At 37.7% G+C, this 17,393-nt stretch overlaps 1 protein-coding gene across 1 annotated transcript in view; it reads right to left on the bottom strand.

Annotated features, from left to right (window-relative positions):
- Positions 1–8,775: 8,775 nt before the first annotated feature.
- Positions 8,776–17,393, bottom strand: part of VCPIP1 (valosin containing protein interacting protein 1) — a 32,540-nt gene continuing 23,922 nt past the window's right edge. Inside the window, exon 3 of the mRNA XM_004697536.3 lies at positions 8,776–14,112. Within this exon, the coding sequence (XP_004697593.1) occupies positions 13,247–14,112 (866 nt within the window). The 3' untranslated portion in view covers positions 8,776–13,246. The remainder of the gene's footprint in view (positions 14,113–17,393) is intronic.

Raw genomic sequence — 17,393 nt, 5'->3', positions numbered from 1 at the left:
AAGAGCTTAGATACAGTTGGTTACTAATCACTTACTGACACTGGAAACAGAAGGCAACAGATACCGAGTCTGACAAGAGGGAAATAAGAAAAAGACAGACTTGATCATTCTCTTAATTCTGGTAACACTGGAAGAAGTCAGAATAAACAAGGACTTCCTCATTTGATTTTACTGTATTGTTTTAGGTTTATTATATATCTAATTGGCACAGGTCAAATAGAGTTTAATTTTAGTTTCCAAGGAGAAGCTCATGATTGAAGCTGGCTTGATACACTAAATGCAGAATCTCATTTTCTGGCACAATTTGTTTCCTTTTCCCTAGAAAGTTTATTTTCACAAAATTTCTCATTTTTATCCATTCAACTGCAGTGTGTCACCATCCCTGTAGAAGAAGGCTTTGGGGTCTGAAGTGTGACAAACATTTTAAAGCGTGTGAACAGCCATCTAAGATGGAACTGTTAGTCTGTACCCCCATCTGGAGCAAAGATACAGAAACCAGACTCAAGGAGGAAACTACTCAACAGGACTTCTGACGCACACAAAGCACATCCTTACCTATCCTGAGACCAGGAGAATGACATGGTGCCCTGTGTCCTCCACCAGTGTTCTGACCAGGGATACAACAGATGGTCCTGGGTTGGATGGGAGAAAAACATAGAACAAAACTCAACTTTCAAACAGGGCCAAACCTGTTGGACTGATAGAGACTAGCAGACCCTTGAGACGTACACGGAACCACCCTTTAAATGTGGAACTGAAATGACTCCTGGAGATCCATTTTTCAGTTAAATAACAAATTAGCTCAGAAAATGAACAATATCCCTGTGAGTACTGTACGTAAATAAAAAGAAAGCAGCAATATGAGGTCAAACATTTACCCTAAAGCAAAAATAAGAAGGTAAGGGAAGTTAGATGAATGGGAATAAAACAAACAGAATGGAAGTAATGATAATAATAATGGGAATAAAACACACAGAACAGAATGGAATAATAATAATAATGCTGACACATTGCAAAGAAAAGTAACAATGTGGCCAAAGAATATGCACAAAATTGTTAAATGGGAACCTAATATGCTTTATAAGTTTTCACCAAAAATTAAATAAAGTGAAGAAAGCAGATGGTGCCTGGCTATCCAAAAGAATAGTGGGGTCTTTAAGGCTTGTCTTAAAACAAGCAGCCATCTAAGTGAGGCATCTGCTAACTCCACACGGAATAAGCACCCCAGCATGTGTGATCCAAGAACTGTAAACACTAAAAATACTAAAATCCAAATGGGGGGAGGAAATGTTAGTACAGCTTAAATTCTGAACCCCTGGTTTGCAGAAGGCTGCGGATGACAGCGAAAGTCCAAAACCCATTTGCAAGGTTCCCCCATGAGGATGAAGACCCTGGTGAACCCCCTCTAACTATGGGCTAGAGAGGGGAGAGGGCTTGTGAGTACACTGCAGGGTGGATGCCTGCGATTACTGCGAGGTCAAAATGTGACGCCTTGTCAGTGGGTCTCCTTCTTGACTCAGTGTATAATTGCTAGTTTTTAATATTTTCAGGCTTTTAAATGATTTAGGTTTGAGTTTCATTGTGCCGTTGTTGGGCCACTTGTTTGTATTGGGTCTTGATTTTATACAATTATCTGTATGTGAAACCCAGATTAGGTAAACTACAGAGACAACAACTGGATCAATATATTCAAAGAGACATGACAAGGGAGGCTGGCAGGATATGGGGAGCCAACAACAATGAGCACAAGGAAGAAGAAATATCCTGGCATTGATTGTAGTGATGGTTACACAGCTCTATGAGCATGCTTGTACTATTAAAATGCATATGAATTTTAAATATATATTATTTTACAATATAAAAATAAAGGGATCAACAAAAGCACCTTACTTAATGTTGCTCGATGGGCTAGTCTACGATGGGTCACATTTTGCCAATTTGGTTTTTAAACATCCTCTAGGTTCTTTAGGTCTCAGCTGATACGTTACCGCTCACCATCCCTGTCACCACACCACCAGGCATGTCCCCTATATTTACACTTTGTTGCTTTCTCAGATGTACATTTAGAGGGGGTGATATATGGTTGGCAAATGTTGGTAGGTAGGCTCTGTACTGCTTTGTTTAGGAAACCGAGTTAGAAGATGACCTGACCTTGGGACAGAAGCCTGCCTTCATCTTGTTTATCTTTACAGCAGTAGACCCATACTTTCTCACTTCCACTAAAGTACACATACAGTAGAAGCAGAAAGTACTAGGGTCAGTCAAAAAGCATTGCTACAAAATCATAGCAATCGTTATTAAACAAAAATACCATAATGTAAAGCAATTGTTTCTCAAAGGTATCTTCCATCCCGATCTATATACTTCTGCAGGCACTATGCCCATCTCTCTAACCCTGCCCCAAGGGCCCTGGTGGTGTGATGGGCTACACATAGGGATAACCACAAGGTCAGCAGTTCAAAACTACCAGCCACTCCTGGGGAGAAAGATGAGGCTTACCACTCCTGTACAGTGTTAAGCCTCAGAAACCTACAGGGGGCAGTTTTCCCCTGCCCTGTGGGGTTTTCTTGTCCTTTTTTGGAACCCTTCCATGATGATTGACATATCCAAACAGTAGCTTTGGTATCAAGGACAGGGGTCCTCAAACTTTTTAAACAGGGGGCCAGTTCACTGTCCCTCAGACCCGTTGGAGGGCCGGACTATAGTTTTTAAAAAATCTTATGAACAAATTCCTATGCACACTGCACATATCTTTATTTTGAAGTGAAAAAAATAAAACGGGGTAAAAACACCTGGCGGGCCAGATAAATGTCCTCGGCGGGCCGCATGTGGCCCACGGGCCATAGTTTGAAGACGCCTGCAAGGGACTCACATCATGCTCCTTTCCTTTGAGTTTTAAGAACAATAAGCCTGAAGGGACAAAATCAACAATATTCTCATGTTGCGATGAAAAAAATATTCCTCACCACAACTTTCCTGGCATTTTTCTCACCAAGGCAGTTTTTAATTTTCTAAAAACTTTCTTCACAATAAGCCCTGTAATTGTCCTGTGTCCTTCAACAAACCTACCAAGATTTTCCCTTAGGGATCCCCAAGACAGATGGCATAACCTTCTATCTAAACTGATCTCTCAGTTTAGAATCTGACTCACCTAGCAGACATCCTCTCAAAAGCCACTGTTTTAATTGGACTGGTTTTTAGAAGGCACCTAAATGAGGCTAAGCCAAGTGTATTATGGAGAGAACTTGTCTGCAGCCATCCACAGATTTAAGCACATTTTGTGTGAAATAAACCTGTCCGTGTGTGAACTGGAATCTAGAAGCTGACGTTTCCCCTACTGTCCTGTGTACTATTTTCAAGTACCCGCCACATGGTATCCCCTGAAACAGTACAATAAAAGCCCATCTCTCTAACCCTGCCCCAAGGGCCCTGTTTTTTTAGATTGTAGTACAAATAAGAAGTTGCAGTGACAGATTCTAATTCAAAAGAGTATTAGAATAATAAATGACTTACATTTGCTTTCCTGGAGTGATGGAAAGTTATTTAAAATACTGTGTTAAGGAGAGCTGACAGGTAAGCAAGCAGTGGAATGCTAATCATAGCGACCCTATAGGACAGAACTTCCCCCTTTAAGTTTCTGAGACTAAATTTTTAGGGGAGCAGAAAGACTATCTTTCTTCCCCCTTGAAGTAGCTGGTGTAATAGAACCACAGCCCAACCCATAACCCAAACCACCACCACCATCAAGGTTGGTGGTTCAAACCCAACCGTTGCTCCATGAGGAAAGATGATGCTATCTACTCCAATAAAGCTTTTAATGAATATTTTATGAGTCAGAATTGACTTGATGGTAGTGAGTTTGGGTTTTTCCCATATTGTCCATATATATCTCATAATAAAATTAAACACTGCTAAAAATTTTAAAGTACATTAAATACACCAACTCCTTCCCTAGGAACTCTCATTATCCAATCTTTTGCATTTATAAAAACAATAGAAAAATCTTTATGTATTTTGCACATTAATGACATGCACCCGACAACTGAGGTGTAAAGTGAGAGTAATGGTTTGACAGTTAAAATTATATGTCAAATTGACTGGACCATGATTCTCAGTGGTTTGGCAGGTATGAAATGAACAAATTTGGCATTTATATAATGATAGGCAATCCTAACAATGGAGTCATCTCCTTTGTGATCCGATGGAATTATTCTCCATTTTCACAAAGAGCTGTTTTTCACATAATGAACTGATCTTTGGCACCTCACCATGTTGTTCAGTGAGGAGTGGGCAAGCTTTATTGGTCCAAGTATTTTTAGAATTTCTTTTGAGTGAATGGCAATACCATATCAATTGCCAATAAGCATTCGGCTAACCCAGGTGACTTTACTTTCTCCCAGAGTAAGATAAATATATTTTCTGTCAAATTACATATTCTGGTGGTATAAGGTGACAGATACTAACAGGAAAGCATACATTCACATAGGTTAAATTCTAACTGGAAGTTCAAATGGTAAATTGGCCACCACTGACAGCATTTGTTTTAGAAATGCAAAAATAAATAAAGGCAGTCTAGTCTTTCGATCACAAGAATTACTAACAAAGGATTGAACAAGCCAAGAACAAAGGAAAAAAACACGGCAACTGAGTTGATTCCCACTCTTAGCAACCTTGCCCAGGGTTTTCAGAAGCTGGAAATCTTCACAGAGCAGGCTGCCTCATCTTTCTTCAGAATAGCTGGTGGGTTTGAACCATCCACCTAGCAGCAATCCAACACTTCCCCCAGAGTGCCTCCAAGGCTCCTTAGGGCTTGAATAAAAAGTTCCCCTCTACACATGGAGTTGCAGTAGTTAACGACAGTATCTTAAAATCAGCTCAAAGGAGTATACCTGAAGACAATCAACAATAGATGTTTGTAAGGGCTTATGAACCACAAAATTTCACTTCTTTCTAAATGGAAAATGTACCACTGAAATGAAGAACATGGCTGTGGAGTCACAAACATCTTGGTTTAAATAGCTGTCACTTATTATAGTGCCTTGGCAAAGTGTCTTAAGTATCTGAGCCTGGTTCCTGATCAATGAAGAGTTGATGGTACCCCCTCCCCCCACCCCCGAGTTGTTGTTCTGAGGGCTAAATTAATTACTGCATGTTAAGTGTTTGGTCTATTGCCTGGACAGAGAACCAAAGCCAGTGTCACTGAGTCAATTCCAACACATAATGATCCTATTATCGTTTCTGAGGCTATAAATGTACATGGGAGCAAACAGCCTCGTCTTTCTCCAGAGGAACAGCTCAGGAAATTGAACTGCCATCCTTGTGGCTAACAGTCCAACACTTACATGACAGTGCCAGCACCAGAATCCTTGGGCATAAAGAACGGGGTTGCTAAAAAAACCTATTCTTGGATTTTGCCATTATCTAGACAGTGTTGTTGTTTTTCATTGTAACTTGGACTATAAATAAAATGTACATGTCATTAGAGTTAGACCTCGTGCATTGACAAACACACATGCGCACCCACGCACACAGACACAGGTATCTATTTTTAGATAAGGAATTAAGAAGTGTAACAAATGGATCATAGACAAGCTTAGCTCCAAATGAGGAGTACAAGTTTGAGGAGTCCATGTTCCCACTTTGGATTACCAGATACAATTTGGAACAACAACTAAAGACTTCAATTTTTCTATATACATTTTTAATTACTAGAAATAATCAATCAAAAGGTCAGAATTGTAGTTATTGGGGTCTGAAAGATCCAGTAAATAAAAATAAAATCCATACTGAACTGAAATAAGTAGGTACTTTAGTTTTATTCATTAAAGAGACTTTGATAGCTTTAGATTTTCTTGATGCATGTGACTAGAGGTGTGCATGCACAAGGCATTGCTTGGGACTAGTGTACCCAAAATATAAAGCAAAATATGTTTAGTTGTCTTGGGCCTCATACCCATGTCACCGTCACATCAACTGTGTCCTCAGCAAGCAAGATCCCAACAGCATTGTATGAGGAAGGCAGCAATTGAAGAAGCATCAGGTTCTAGATAGATGTGTAGCTTAACGTCCATCCTGGCAACATTCAACCACATATACCTTTGTGGTCTCTTAAAGTGGTTTCATTTTCAAAGAGAAAGATGTTCTTTTATGATTTGCCCCTAATGATTTTAAAGACGCCCCCGAAAGCCTGAAAGCAAACAAGCAGTGCCATGCAAGGCTGCCTCTCAGTCCTCCTGCTCCTGGCCTTTTCACCCCACCCCACCCCCCCAAAAGCATGTCGCCTTTCCCTCTTAGCGCTGTGTAGCCCTACTGTGGTTCTCCTGCTGCTGCTGCAGGGCTGGAGCCAGGCCTGGGGCACTCTCTGAGCGGCAGCTGCACATAATCAGTAACAGCAGCATCAACAGGGCAATGGCAGCCAGGGTCACCACTGCCAGCTATGCTCTCAGCACCCCATCACCCCCTCTCCGAAACACCTTCTCTCCCCACATAGGCAAAGTCCTCATCCCAGCGGCACGCCAGGCAAGGCTGGCCTCCTGTATCCAGTGGACACCCCTTTGGGGCTTTGTTCAGTGGGCTCCCAAAAGGTTCTAATATAACAGGGTTAATGGGAATTGAAGTATGTAGTGTACTGGGTTAGTCTGCATATAATTTGGTGCTCACAAAGCACCTAACACCCTATTCCACTGAAGGTATCATGGACATTAAGCAGCTGAATAAATTCTGACTGCATCATTTTCGTGATTAGAAAGGGAGGCCCTTACAGGCTCTATCGCTTGCCTTGGACCACAGAACAAGTTAGCCACAAGCAGACTGTTAGTTCTCTAGTGTTCTACGTGGTCATCCAGCACTTGCACAAATATCTGAATTTGAAATCACCCAAGTGATATAATCCATAGGCTCTCAAACTTACTTGACCTATGGCTCCCTTTTCAGATAAAAAATTCCTCAGCAACCCCTGGCAATTTTAAACTTTAATCCCCAATCCAGGAAAAAATGTAGGCATCTGCTTTTGCAGCTGCCTCTGGATCATTCCAGTACCCCCTTTTCTCCCACTTCCTCCCCAAGCCCAGGGGATAGCGTCTCCCACTTTGGGAAGCACTGTGATAGTCTATAAGTACATACCAGAAGGAAAAGTTTGTGTTACCAAATTATTCAAATGATGCGTACACTACACGAGAATTTTTCTCACTTGAATGGTAACTGAACTCTCAATTACTTGACATATGAGTAGGCCCACAAGTATTGGTACCAAGCCATGAAGTCTTTACTACACAAAACCAAATCACTGTTCTCAATTTTGAGTCCCAGTGGCCGTACAGGACAGAGCAAAACTGACCCACAGTGCATCTGACACTGCAAACGTCTACATGAGCCGGCGCTCATCTTTCTCCTAAGGAGAAGCTCAGCCCATTGCTCAAGTAGGGCTCCTTTTTATTAAAAGAAAATATCAAAATGTTCCTTGACATATCCTCTACATGCATCTATACACTTCTGAAAGCAAGAATTTGCGCTCAATTTAAGCTGGTTTGGCACTTTGTAGGACTACCACTAACTGTCCACCTTTCCGATGTTGAGTTTGGGGAACAGAACAAGCCTGACAGTCACGATCAGGACGGCTGGGTGGGTAGGGTAAGGTTTCCCAAGGAAATCCTCGTAGGACAGTCCCTGCCCCCCTCACAGAAGGAACAGGTACACGATCCTGTTGGAAAAGGAGTCTTTTGCCACAACTTGGGGTTTTTTTTCCCTCACCAACGCAGTTTTCCGTTAAAACTTCTAATAAGTCCTCATGATTGCCCTGTATCCTTTGAGGAAATCAAGACGACTCCTTTGGAATCCTGAAAAAGTCACAATAATCTTCTGCTCTCTCTCCATCTTGAATTTAATTGGCCTCAGAAGTCACTGATAGGATTTTGTTTGTTTGTTTGTTTTTTAAGGCAATCAAAGGACCATAAGCCAAGGAGACAGTGAGTGAAGCAAATGGTCTACAGTGATCCACTGATCAGAGGTGTGTTTAGACTTGGCCTGGAATAAACCAATCTATGTATACACTGGAAACTTAGTTAATACTTTTTGACTTCTCCACGAATAATCAGCAATAGCATGTATTTGAGTATTTACCAGGGTTTCAAACTAGTTTGAACCAGTTGTCACACTACACAAATGAAACCAGAATAGATCCCATTTTAAGAATTTTATGTTTTGATTGCTGTTTGTACAAATGTGAATGTGATTTTCTCTATTTTCCTCATTATTTCTGAGCACTAACTGGCACAAAATCCAAGCTATACTTTATTAAAATGTGTTTCATTTGTTTTTATTCAATAAGCATCACAAGACCCATAAAATGTCTTAAGAATTTTGCTTATTCCTTTCGTAATTAGGTTCATTTAATCCACCATTGAAATCTGCATGAAGTGGAGAAATTAGTATTCCAAGGAACTCTTGTGGCCCTGCTGAATAAGGGTTGGACTGATAATCTTGAGGTGACAGGTTCAAACCCACTACCCACTCCTTAGGAGAGAGAGGAGGCTACCCACTCCTGTGCAAATTTACAGCTTTAGAGACCCGATATAGGATTGCTAGGAGTTGGGAAGAATAGATTTGGGGTATGATGTCCCACTTAAGAACATTCTGAAAAAGTTTTATTACGCTAAGAAATCCTTTATAAAATGGAATAATATTTTCATGCATTATAAATATTGAGGTATAATTCCAGGGAAAATAAAAAAAAAATTATCTTGAAAGGTTAATGTAGAGAAGTTGGGGGAAAATCAGTATGTATTAACTTATAATTTTATTATTGATATAAAACTTCCAAATACTGTACAGTGAGGTGTGCTTAGAACACTATACACTCTTACCAATGATTTATCATTCAAATATAATATATACAACAATCACAAATCAGAAAATGAGTAACAGCCAGTGCCTCAGAGATAATATAACATCTATGCTATTTTACTTTCATTGAGCAATTAAAGTACTACTTATTCTTTCTAAATATTTACACTCTTACCACTTATTTTTACATATTCTGAATGGGAGTTCCTTCCAAAAAGTAAGCTTTTTAGGTCTTGGCACTATTTCTTAGCCAAATAAGCCTGAAGCTATTGATACTTTTGTCAGTCTTTATTGCTCCACCACAGGCATAAGAGGCTCAGGAAGGGACTTCTGCATTCTAAAAGAACATTATGCAATATCTTATTTAAAGTACTAAGTAATTGATACTCACAAGCAGATAACATCAACTAAAACTTTTTTTTACTAGTTTTTCCTTTTCCTTTACAAGAGGATAATCATTGTTAATATACTACAAAAGCATGTGGACTCCATAATTTAAAAAAATTAAATGTTAGATATACAAGTATGGCATTTTCTTCAATAATTACAATTTTTATAATTTCTGCTATTTTGGAACAAACGTTAAAACTCCCATGATTTAAGTATCATTAAAAATGAACTGAAACACTTCAGCATCTCAAAGAATTTTCAAGAATGGTAGGCCCTCCCTGGAATTACCCCTATAAATCGTACATTGGTGATAGCGCTCCCCTTTGTTATTTGATTACCTACGTATACATTCTACTATGATATGTTTATAAATGGTCTGGTTTGAAACTTAAATTTCTTATTAATTGTGCACAGTCTTGAGGTTGCTTCATTTGGTTTGGTTATATGAGAACTCTGAAATGAAGGCTGTTTCTACTCATCTTACCTAAAGTGTGGTCTCACTCACTAATGTGACACAAGGTCATTTTAACTTCAGATAGGATGTCTTGAGTTTAATCTAATTTTACAAAGGCTTAAGTGGAAACCTTGCTTTGAGATCCATGAAAACCTCAAAATCTGCTCTGATGTACAGAACAAGTAAAATTACTGTTGAAAAACAAAGTCAGTATTAGTATTTTGAAATAAACATATTATGATATTGTCAATATGCTGATCAGCTGAAATATAACTAATGAGAAGCTAACTTACACAAAGGTTTTATTTGATTAATGCCTAAAGGTTATCTACTAGTAAGATTTTTAGAGAAACTTTCCCTAGCAGCCAGTATTTGGAGCTAACTACAAAAAATAATACTGTTATAAGTTTCATATTTAATAGCTAACAAGTGTTATGTCTGTAAGAGTCTCAAAATCCTGTCAACAGTTTTGACTCATTATGACTAATGAGTAGCAAGTAAGTGATCTTCCCTGAGGTGAAAACCATACGTAAAAATCACTGCTAATCTCCAGTTAAGTTGGATATTTTAAAATAATGAGAATATAGACCAGTGCCTGGGAATCACAGATGCCTTTCAGACTGATATCTTAACTGCGAGCAGTAGGCTTGGTTAGAAAAAGTAAACTAAAAATTCATAAGGAGATATACAAAGCAAATTTCACAGTCAATAGCACTTGCTAAATTTCTGAGGTCTTCATCCTAAGAATTTTCTAATAAACTACCTGAAACAGGGAAAAGGAGAAAGTGGGGAAGGGATTTAGACTTGCTCTTTCCCTAGTTCCAGAAAAACCATATAAACATTCTTTGAAGTTCGTTCTATCTTATCATATACTATTCGGCAGTATCATATTTTCTGTGATTGTAACTAGTTCCTGATGACAAACACCCCTTCAATTACGCCTGGATGTTGAGTCAATGCATGCTTGGTGTGATAAGCTATGAAACAGACGACTGAAGAAAACCACTACGGTTTTATTTCAACTAGGGTGGAACACTGTAGATAGCATTTAATTACAGGACTATAGAGGTGATATTAACTTCTAAGGTTAAAAATATTTTAACCATTTTAAAATCTCTGGTTTGGATTCAAGGGTGTAATGACATAATAAATGGTAAGACTAGACATTCTATAGCAAAGTGCTTGATTGTGGCAACAATATGAGAGAACAAAATGTCATATTTAAAATTTAAAGAAACTGCTCTAACATGCCTTTGTAAAGATGATACCTGGGCCTACATTTCAAGGAATGTGATAATTCCTCAGAACCAAGCCTTTTATTCTTTATCAAGGAGGAACCAAGCTGTTGTGGTAAAATTAATACCTAGCTGGCTTCTAAATGGCATTGCTGTGGCTAGAGAAATTACTCAGGTGTTGTTGGAGATTAAGCCCATCTTCTAACTTTTGCATATGTATTCTAATTTACACTAAATTTAAGTATTTAATGTAATGGGGAGGGGGATAAGAGTTATTTCTGATTTCTTACTACTTTATGCTATGGCACTATACATATCAATTATTAAGTATAGCAAGTCACAGATGATGAAAATATTTGCTGAAAAACAAGTAATTATCATTTACTAGAAAGCAGTGCATTAGCTTGTTAAACAGTATGCCTGCATTTAAACGGAAAAAAAACACACGATGTTTCAGTGGTTAAAAAGTAAAAAATAATTATAGTGGTTAGTGACATTTGCAATAATTTTTAGTTTAATCTACACAGAAGCCTCCACTACTAGCTAAGTGGGAAATATTATTCAGTAGCTACATCTCTCATTTTAAGCAATAGTAATGGCAAAATATGAATATTCTAAATTTTCTTGCTATTCTGATAAAGAAAAAAGATACTTGGAAGTAAGTTCAGAAGTAGAATGGTGATAAAACATGGTAATTCTTTAAAGTATGTGACAAAATTGACCCAAATATTTATCTTGCTCAGCTATTACTTGTAAATGTCAAAATGCTCCCTCTCTCTCTAATCAAAATGGAGTCGTTCATTTAATAAGCCAATTCAGAGTAAGAAGATCCTTTAAAGCCTACCTTATTTGGAAACAAGCTAAAATGCTGTTTATATTCCTTATGAATCAACAGGTAGAAAATTTTAAACACCTGATAATATACTTTCTGATGTATATTTTCTCATAATGCAAATCTAGTTTTACATGTTCCATGTGCAAACAGAAACAGCCAGGCTTTGAATGCTCTAGGTAAGAGATTGTATTAACATACATTGTCTTTCATTCATTCAAATTCAACTTAATTGGGTGAACAGAGGGAAAAGATAGATTCAAATGTACATTTCAGAATACAGAATTGTAGACTAGGATAAAATAGTGCAATACTAATCTCAGTATAACATTCTTTGTCTCTACGGAATCAGCATGAGAGGGGCTTCTCAAGGAAGCTGGCACGACAGATTTGATGAGTACACTATTTCAGCAAATGCCATGTCGATCACGGTATGATGCAGCACAATCTGCATCCCAAAGCAGAGTGACGCCAACACAGAAAGAAAATTTTATGAGCTCTAAGAAAAGGAAACAATTTTGGTTCAAAGGGGCTCAAAGATAGTATATTCAAGCTTAAATTTGATTGATCAAAATTGTAGATTAGTGTAACTCATTCATAAAGATAAATTCTAATTTATAAATTCTCTGTGAATCTGACAAATTCTGGAAATTAGAGATCATTAACTACTGTTACTATTTTTGTATTTTCTACAACCCTTTGCAATCAACAGTTCAAGATTAAAAATCCAATGGTGTTACTTGACCACGTCAAGGTTCAAATTAACAATGGTAACATATTACTAACAACAGAGCACACAATTTGCTGTGTTGGCTCAGGAAGCAACATAACTGAATCACATTGACTTTATCCATTCTAGAATATACTTTCTCTCCCTAACCTTGCTCAAAACAGCAAAATATTTATCATTACACTCGAGTCTCAAGATAGTTTTATCAAGAATACTTATCTCTATGAATGTGTTTATGTTCACAGAAATGTCAGGATCCCAATAGAGCCTAACAAATCATTTTATAAATTTTAAGATATAATCTAGTTCAATAACCTCCAAATTTACATAAAAATGTTTGACACACTAATAAATAGATGTTTAACTTGATGACATCAACATTAGTAAAACCTCAGTCCCCAGCCCCTTCCCATGTTCGAGCCTTTCAGATAACAAACATATTTAGCAAAGAGAATTTTCATGTTTGAAACATTAAGACTTTCATGAAACTGAAAATACAAAGAATATCCAATGAACCACATAAATGGAAGAAGCACATCTGAGCAGATCTAATATCTAACTTATAGGTAACTCAGAGCCAGTTTGGGCAGCAGTATATTAAGAGCTATTGCCAATCACACACTTGCTATCATGCACTGAATAACAAGATATAATCTTTGAAATATACGTACAAGATTTTTAATGACTAATCAAGTTATGTGGCCCAGCCAACAAATATTAAATATTCACAACAAACATTCTGCCCTTATTAGCATCTAATTAAATCAAGAGTGATCCATTGGCTCAGTTGTGTTAGTCATATCCGCATCTTGACTATCCATCTCTTCGGGCTCCTCCACTGAATTTCCTTTTTGTGCTTTTGACCTTGTGGCAAATGCTGCTCCCAAGGCATCTGCCACACTCCTATCAGTTGTTTCTGTATTCAAATTTTCAGTGCCACCAGTTAAAGAAAAAGAGTCAGACAAGCCAGTCTGAAGAGCCCCAGATTTCGCAGAACTCATGACTTCTTTCCTTTGAGGAAGATCAGACAGCGACTGCTCTGTACTTTGATCCCGCAAGTGCTTGTCCATTGAAGCCTGAATAGAAGATACCATTTCCTGCAATTTCTTTCGCTGAGCCTCTACCAAATCAGGATCAAGCTGCCTGCTATCTCTCATTGTTACTACTCCAGGAGCTATTCGAATAAGCTCACTGTTACTAGGAGCAGCTGTGAATACAGAAGGCTCTGTTTTAGTGGAACTGTTACTAAAGTCTGTCCCTGTACTATGCTTTCTCACAACTGGAGTTTCCCTAGATCTTAGATCAAGATGTGGGTTACTGGATGCAGTTCCTAGAGAATGCCCTTTTCCCTGAAAGGCAGTTACATTATGGAGCTGCTCCGATTTCTTTTTCACTACTCCACCACTACCTAGTTTTAGTAGCCCATGTGAGGGACTTGATTCCCTACTTCTTGTAGTGGCCTCTGCTCGAACCTGACTTACAGCCTCTTTAACTAAATCCTCCACATCAGGACCAATGGGGAAATGTCCTGCGGCATCCACACACAACTCCAGTCTATCTTCAGAAGCATTGTAGACAAAGGTTTTCCCAGGTAGATGTGGAAAAGTACAATGCTTCCCATCAGCCATACCTAAAGAAAGGGAAAAGACATTTAATATTTTAAATTATACTTAAGATATTACCAAGATTATAAAGGCCATGACAGTTGTAACAGTGAATTTTCACTAAGAATATATGGATAATAGCTTTGAAAACAGAATTCATTCAGAATTACTCTTCTTAAAGTAAGAGAAGTTACTGAAAAAAGAAACACTACTATAAATGTTAAAGTAGTTCTCCCAACTTTGTTTTTTGGTGGAGTTTTTTAAACTCATTAACCTACTAGCAAAGTGAGGAAAGGGGCTTGAAAACAAAAATAAGCTTTTAGGAAAACATGATATAAATCAACATAAAAATAAGATTTCATTTTCCAAAGCACAAATCATTAATTTTGAAAAAATACCTATATGTGAGGTATACCTGACTTTTTACTGAGTACACTGAACAAAAAATCACAAATAATTCCAATGAATTATGGAATGCCAGAATAATAGTGCCTTACAGGTATATAGGAGGGTACACCAAAACACACTGCTACTCAATAATAGAAAGTTATTAAACAAAAATATCACAATGTGAACCTATTGTGTCTTGCTATATTCTCCATCCTTTGGATTTTAGGAATCATGATATATTAAAATTTCTTTATTTCATGTTAATAATTCCATTACTAAATAGGTAAGAAATATGCTCAAGAAACTCTTACACATATGCACCAAATACTAATATCTAAGGTGGCATTTTCCTTACAGCAAAAAGCTGGAAACTATCAAAAAGTCCATGAGCTAAACAATGAATGGTGTTAAAAATGATGTAATACTATGCAGCAGTGAACATTAATGTTATAATTAGTTATACCAATTAACATGTATAAATCTGCAAAAGTATTGCATAAAATAAGTCATCAAAGAATAAAAAGACAGTTCCCAGATTATGAATTTATGAATTACATGCAACCTATAGTTAAGAACCAAACCTTGAAAGCCTATTATAAAATTGTGATGTATGTAAAATAGCAAATGGACACTACTACTTTGCAACACACATCAAAATATTATCATTATTACTTCATTACAATGTTAAAGATGGCTTAGCTCGTGTATCTGAAAGTGTTTCTTCAACATTTTCAATGCAATGAAAGGTACCGTATACACTAAGACAAACATCTGACTGACTTAAAAACAAACTGTACCTAACTGCTCTGACAATGTACAAATTCAACTTAAAGACAGACTTAGAAAGAGAACTTCATAATTCAGGGACTGCTTATATATGGCCTAATTCCATTTTACAAAGACCTACAAGGAAATTACAATATTTTAATTGAATTTAAAATAATTTTCCAACTGATTTTAAAGTAAGCTGAGGGTAATTCATTTCGAATTACTGTGTTAAAAGAAAGTTAAATAATTCTGCAAATAACAACCTGAGTCTTAACAACATTAATAAGCATTTATTAAGTATTTCTTAGGTACCAGGCCCGCATTCTGTGTCACTATAGGGTCGCCATGGGTCAGAACCAACTCAATGTCGTAGGTGATGGTTCTGTGGTTTCTAGATCCTTTACCACAATGTGTTTTACTGTATTATCTCATTTGATCCCCAGAAGAACCCACAGATTCGTATGCCTACTTCATACATAAAAGAACTGACACTTAGAAGTCACAAAGGAAGTGGTTGAACTACATCTGATGTCAGATGGTCTCACTACAGAGCTCTAAACAACCTCCTAATATAAATGGATAAATACCTCAACTAACATGATTTGAACAGTACAGTTTTATTGAGATGGAATTCATACATTTAAAGTAAACAAGTTAGTGGCTTTTTGAATCTTCAATCAGCACCACAGTCACTTTTAGAACATTTTCTTCATTCCAAGGAGAAACCAAGAGCCTATTAGTAGCCACTCTCCATCCACCATCCCCTTCTCCCAATTGTAGACAACCACTAATCTACTCGGTGTCTGGGTTTGCCTCTCCTGTACAAATCATATAAATGAAATCAGATAACATGTGATCTTTTGTGACTAGCTTCTTTCCCTTAGCATGTTTTCAGAATTCATCCATGTTGTAGTTTTTATGAGTATTCCTTTTGTACCGCCAAAAATGTTTCATTGTATGGATAGACATGTTATACCCATTGATGCAGAGTAGATTCCAACACACAGTGACCCTACAGGTAAGAGAACTGTTCTACAAGGGTTTCAAAACTGTAACTCTTTAAAGAAGCAAACTGTTACATCTTTTTCCCACAGTGGCTGATAGGTTCAAAATGTCACACTCTCCTTTAGCAGCCCAGCTCTTACCCAGTATGTAACCAGGGTTCTTTTTGTATAAACGTATCACTCACTCACTGCCATCAAGGTATTGCTATTCATAGCAACCCTACAGAGCAGAGTAGAACTGCCTGTCAGTTTCCAAGACCGTAACGGTTTATGAGAGAAAGAATAGAATCTTTTTCCCACAGAGCGGCTGGTGGTTTCAAACTTCTTACCTAACAGCAGCTCAATTCGTAACCACTATGCCAACAGGGGAACTGCCAAATGGTTTTCCAAAATGGCTGTACCACTTTCCATCCCATAAGACACTGTGTGCGAATTTAATTCTCTGTATCCTCCCCAACACTAATTTATTATCTTTTACTGTAGCCACCCTGGTGGGTATAAAGTGACATCTGACTGTGGCTCGATAGTCATGACAGCTAATGATATGGATCATGTTTTCGTGTGCTTAGGAACCACCACTGTATTTTCTTTGGAGAAATGTCTATTCATACACACTTTACCCATTTAAAAATTGGATTATTTTTCTTTTGTCTGGTTTTAAGAGTTCTTTATATTTTAAGATTGTACAAATGAATCCTAGTCAAAAGGGGAAATCGATACACAAAAGAATTTCAAATTTTCATGGGCTACAAACTTTCTGGAGCCATTGAGGCTTGTGAACACCTAAAATTATTGTACTGAGAAAATGCTTACACCTTAAGCCAAAACATCCCAAATGTACCGTTTCCCCGAAAGTAAGACATCCCCCCAAAATAAGACCTAATTACAGTTTTGCCTCTCGCTGAAATAGAAGGCATTCCCCGAAAATAAGCCCCCCCTGAAGCTACCGTAACTCTGGACTCTGGACCATAGCGGTGGGCGCCGCCGCACAGCTCACTGTTGGCCACAGCGCAGCTGGAGCAGACAGGAAGTGCAAGGTCTCTTTTAATAAAACAATAAACAATAAATGCGTACCACATTCTTCTTCATGGAAAAATAAGACATCCCTTGAAAATAAGACCTAGTGCATCTTTGGGAGCAAAAAT

This window comes from Echinops telfairi, unplaced genomic scaffold, assembly GCF_000313985.2.
Source record: "Echinops telfairi isolate 266 unplaced genomic scaffold, ASM31398v2 ScPeMD7_1;HRSCAF=3_0, whole genome shotgun sequence".
Lineage (NCBI taxonomy): Eukaryota > Metazoa > Chordata > Mammalia > Afrosoricida > Tenrecidae > Echinops > Echinops telfairi.
This window is presented reverse-complemented; position numbering and strand designations above follow the sequence as displayed.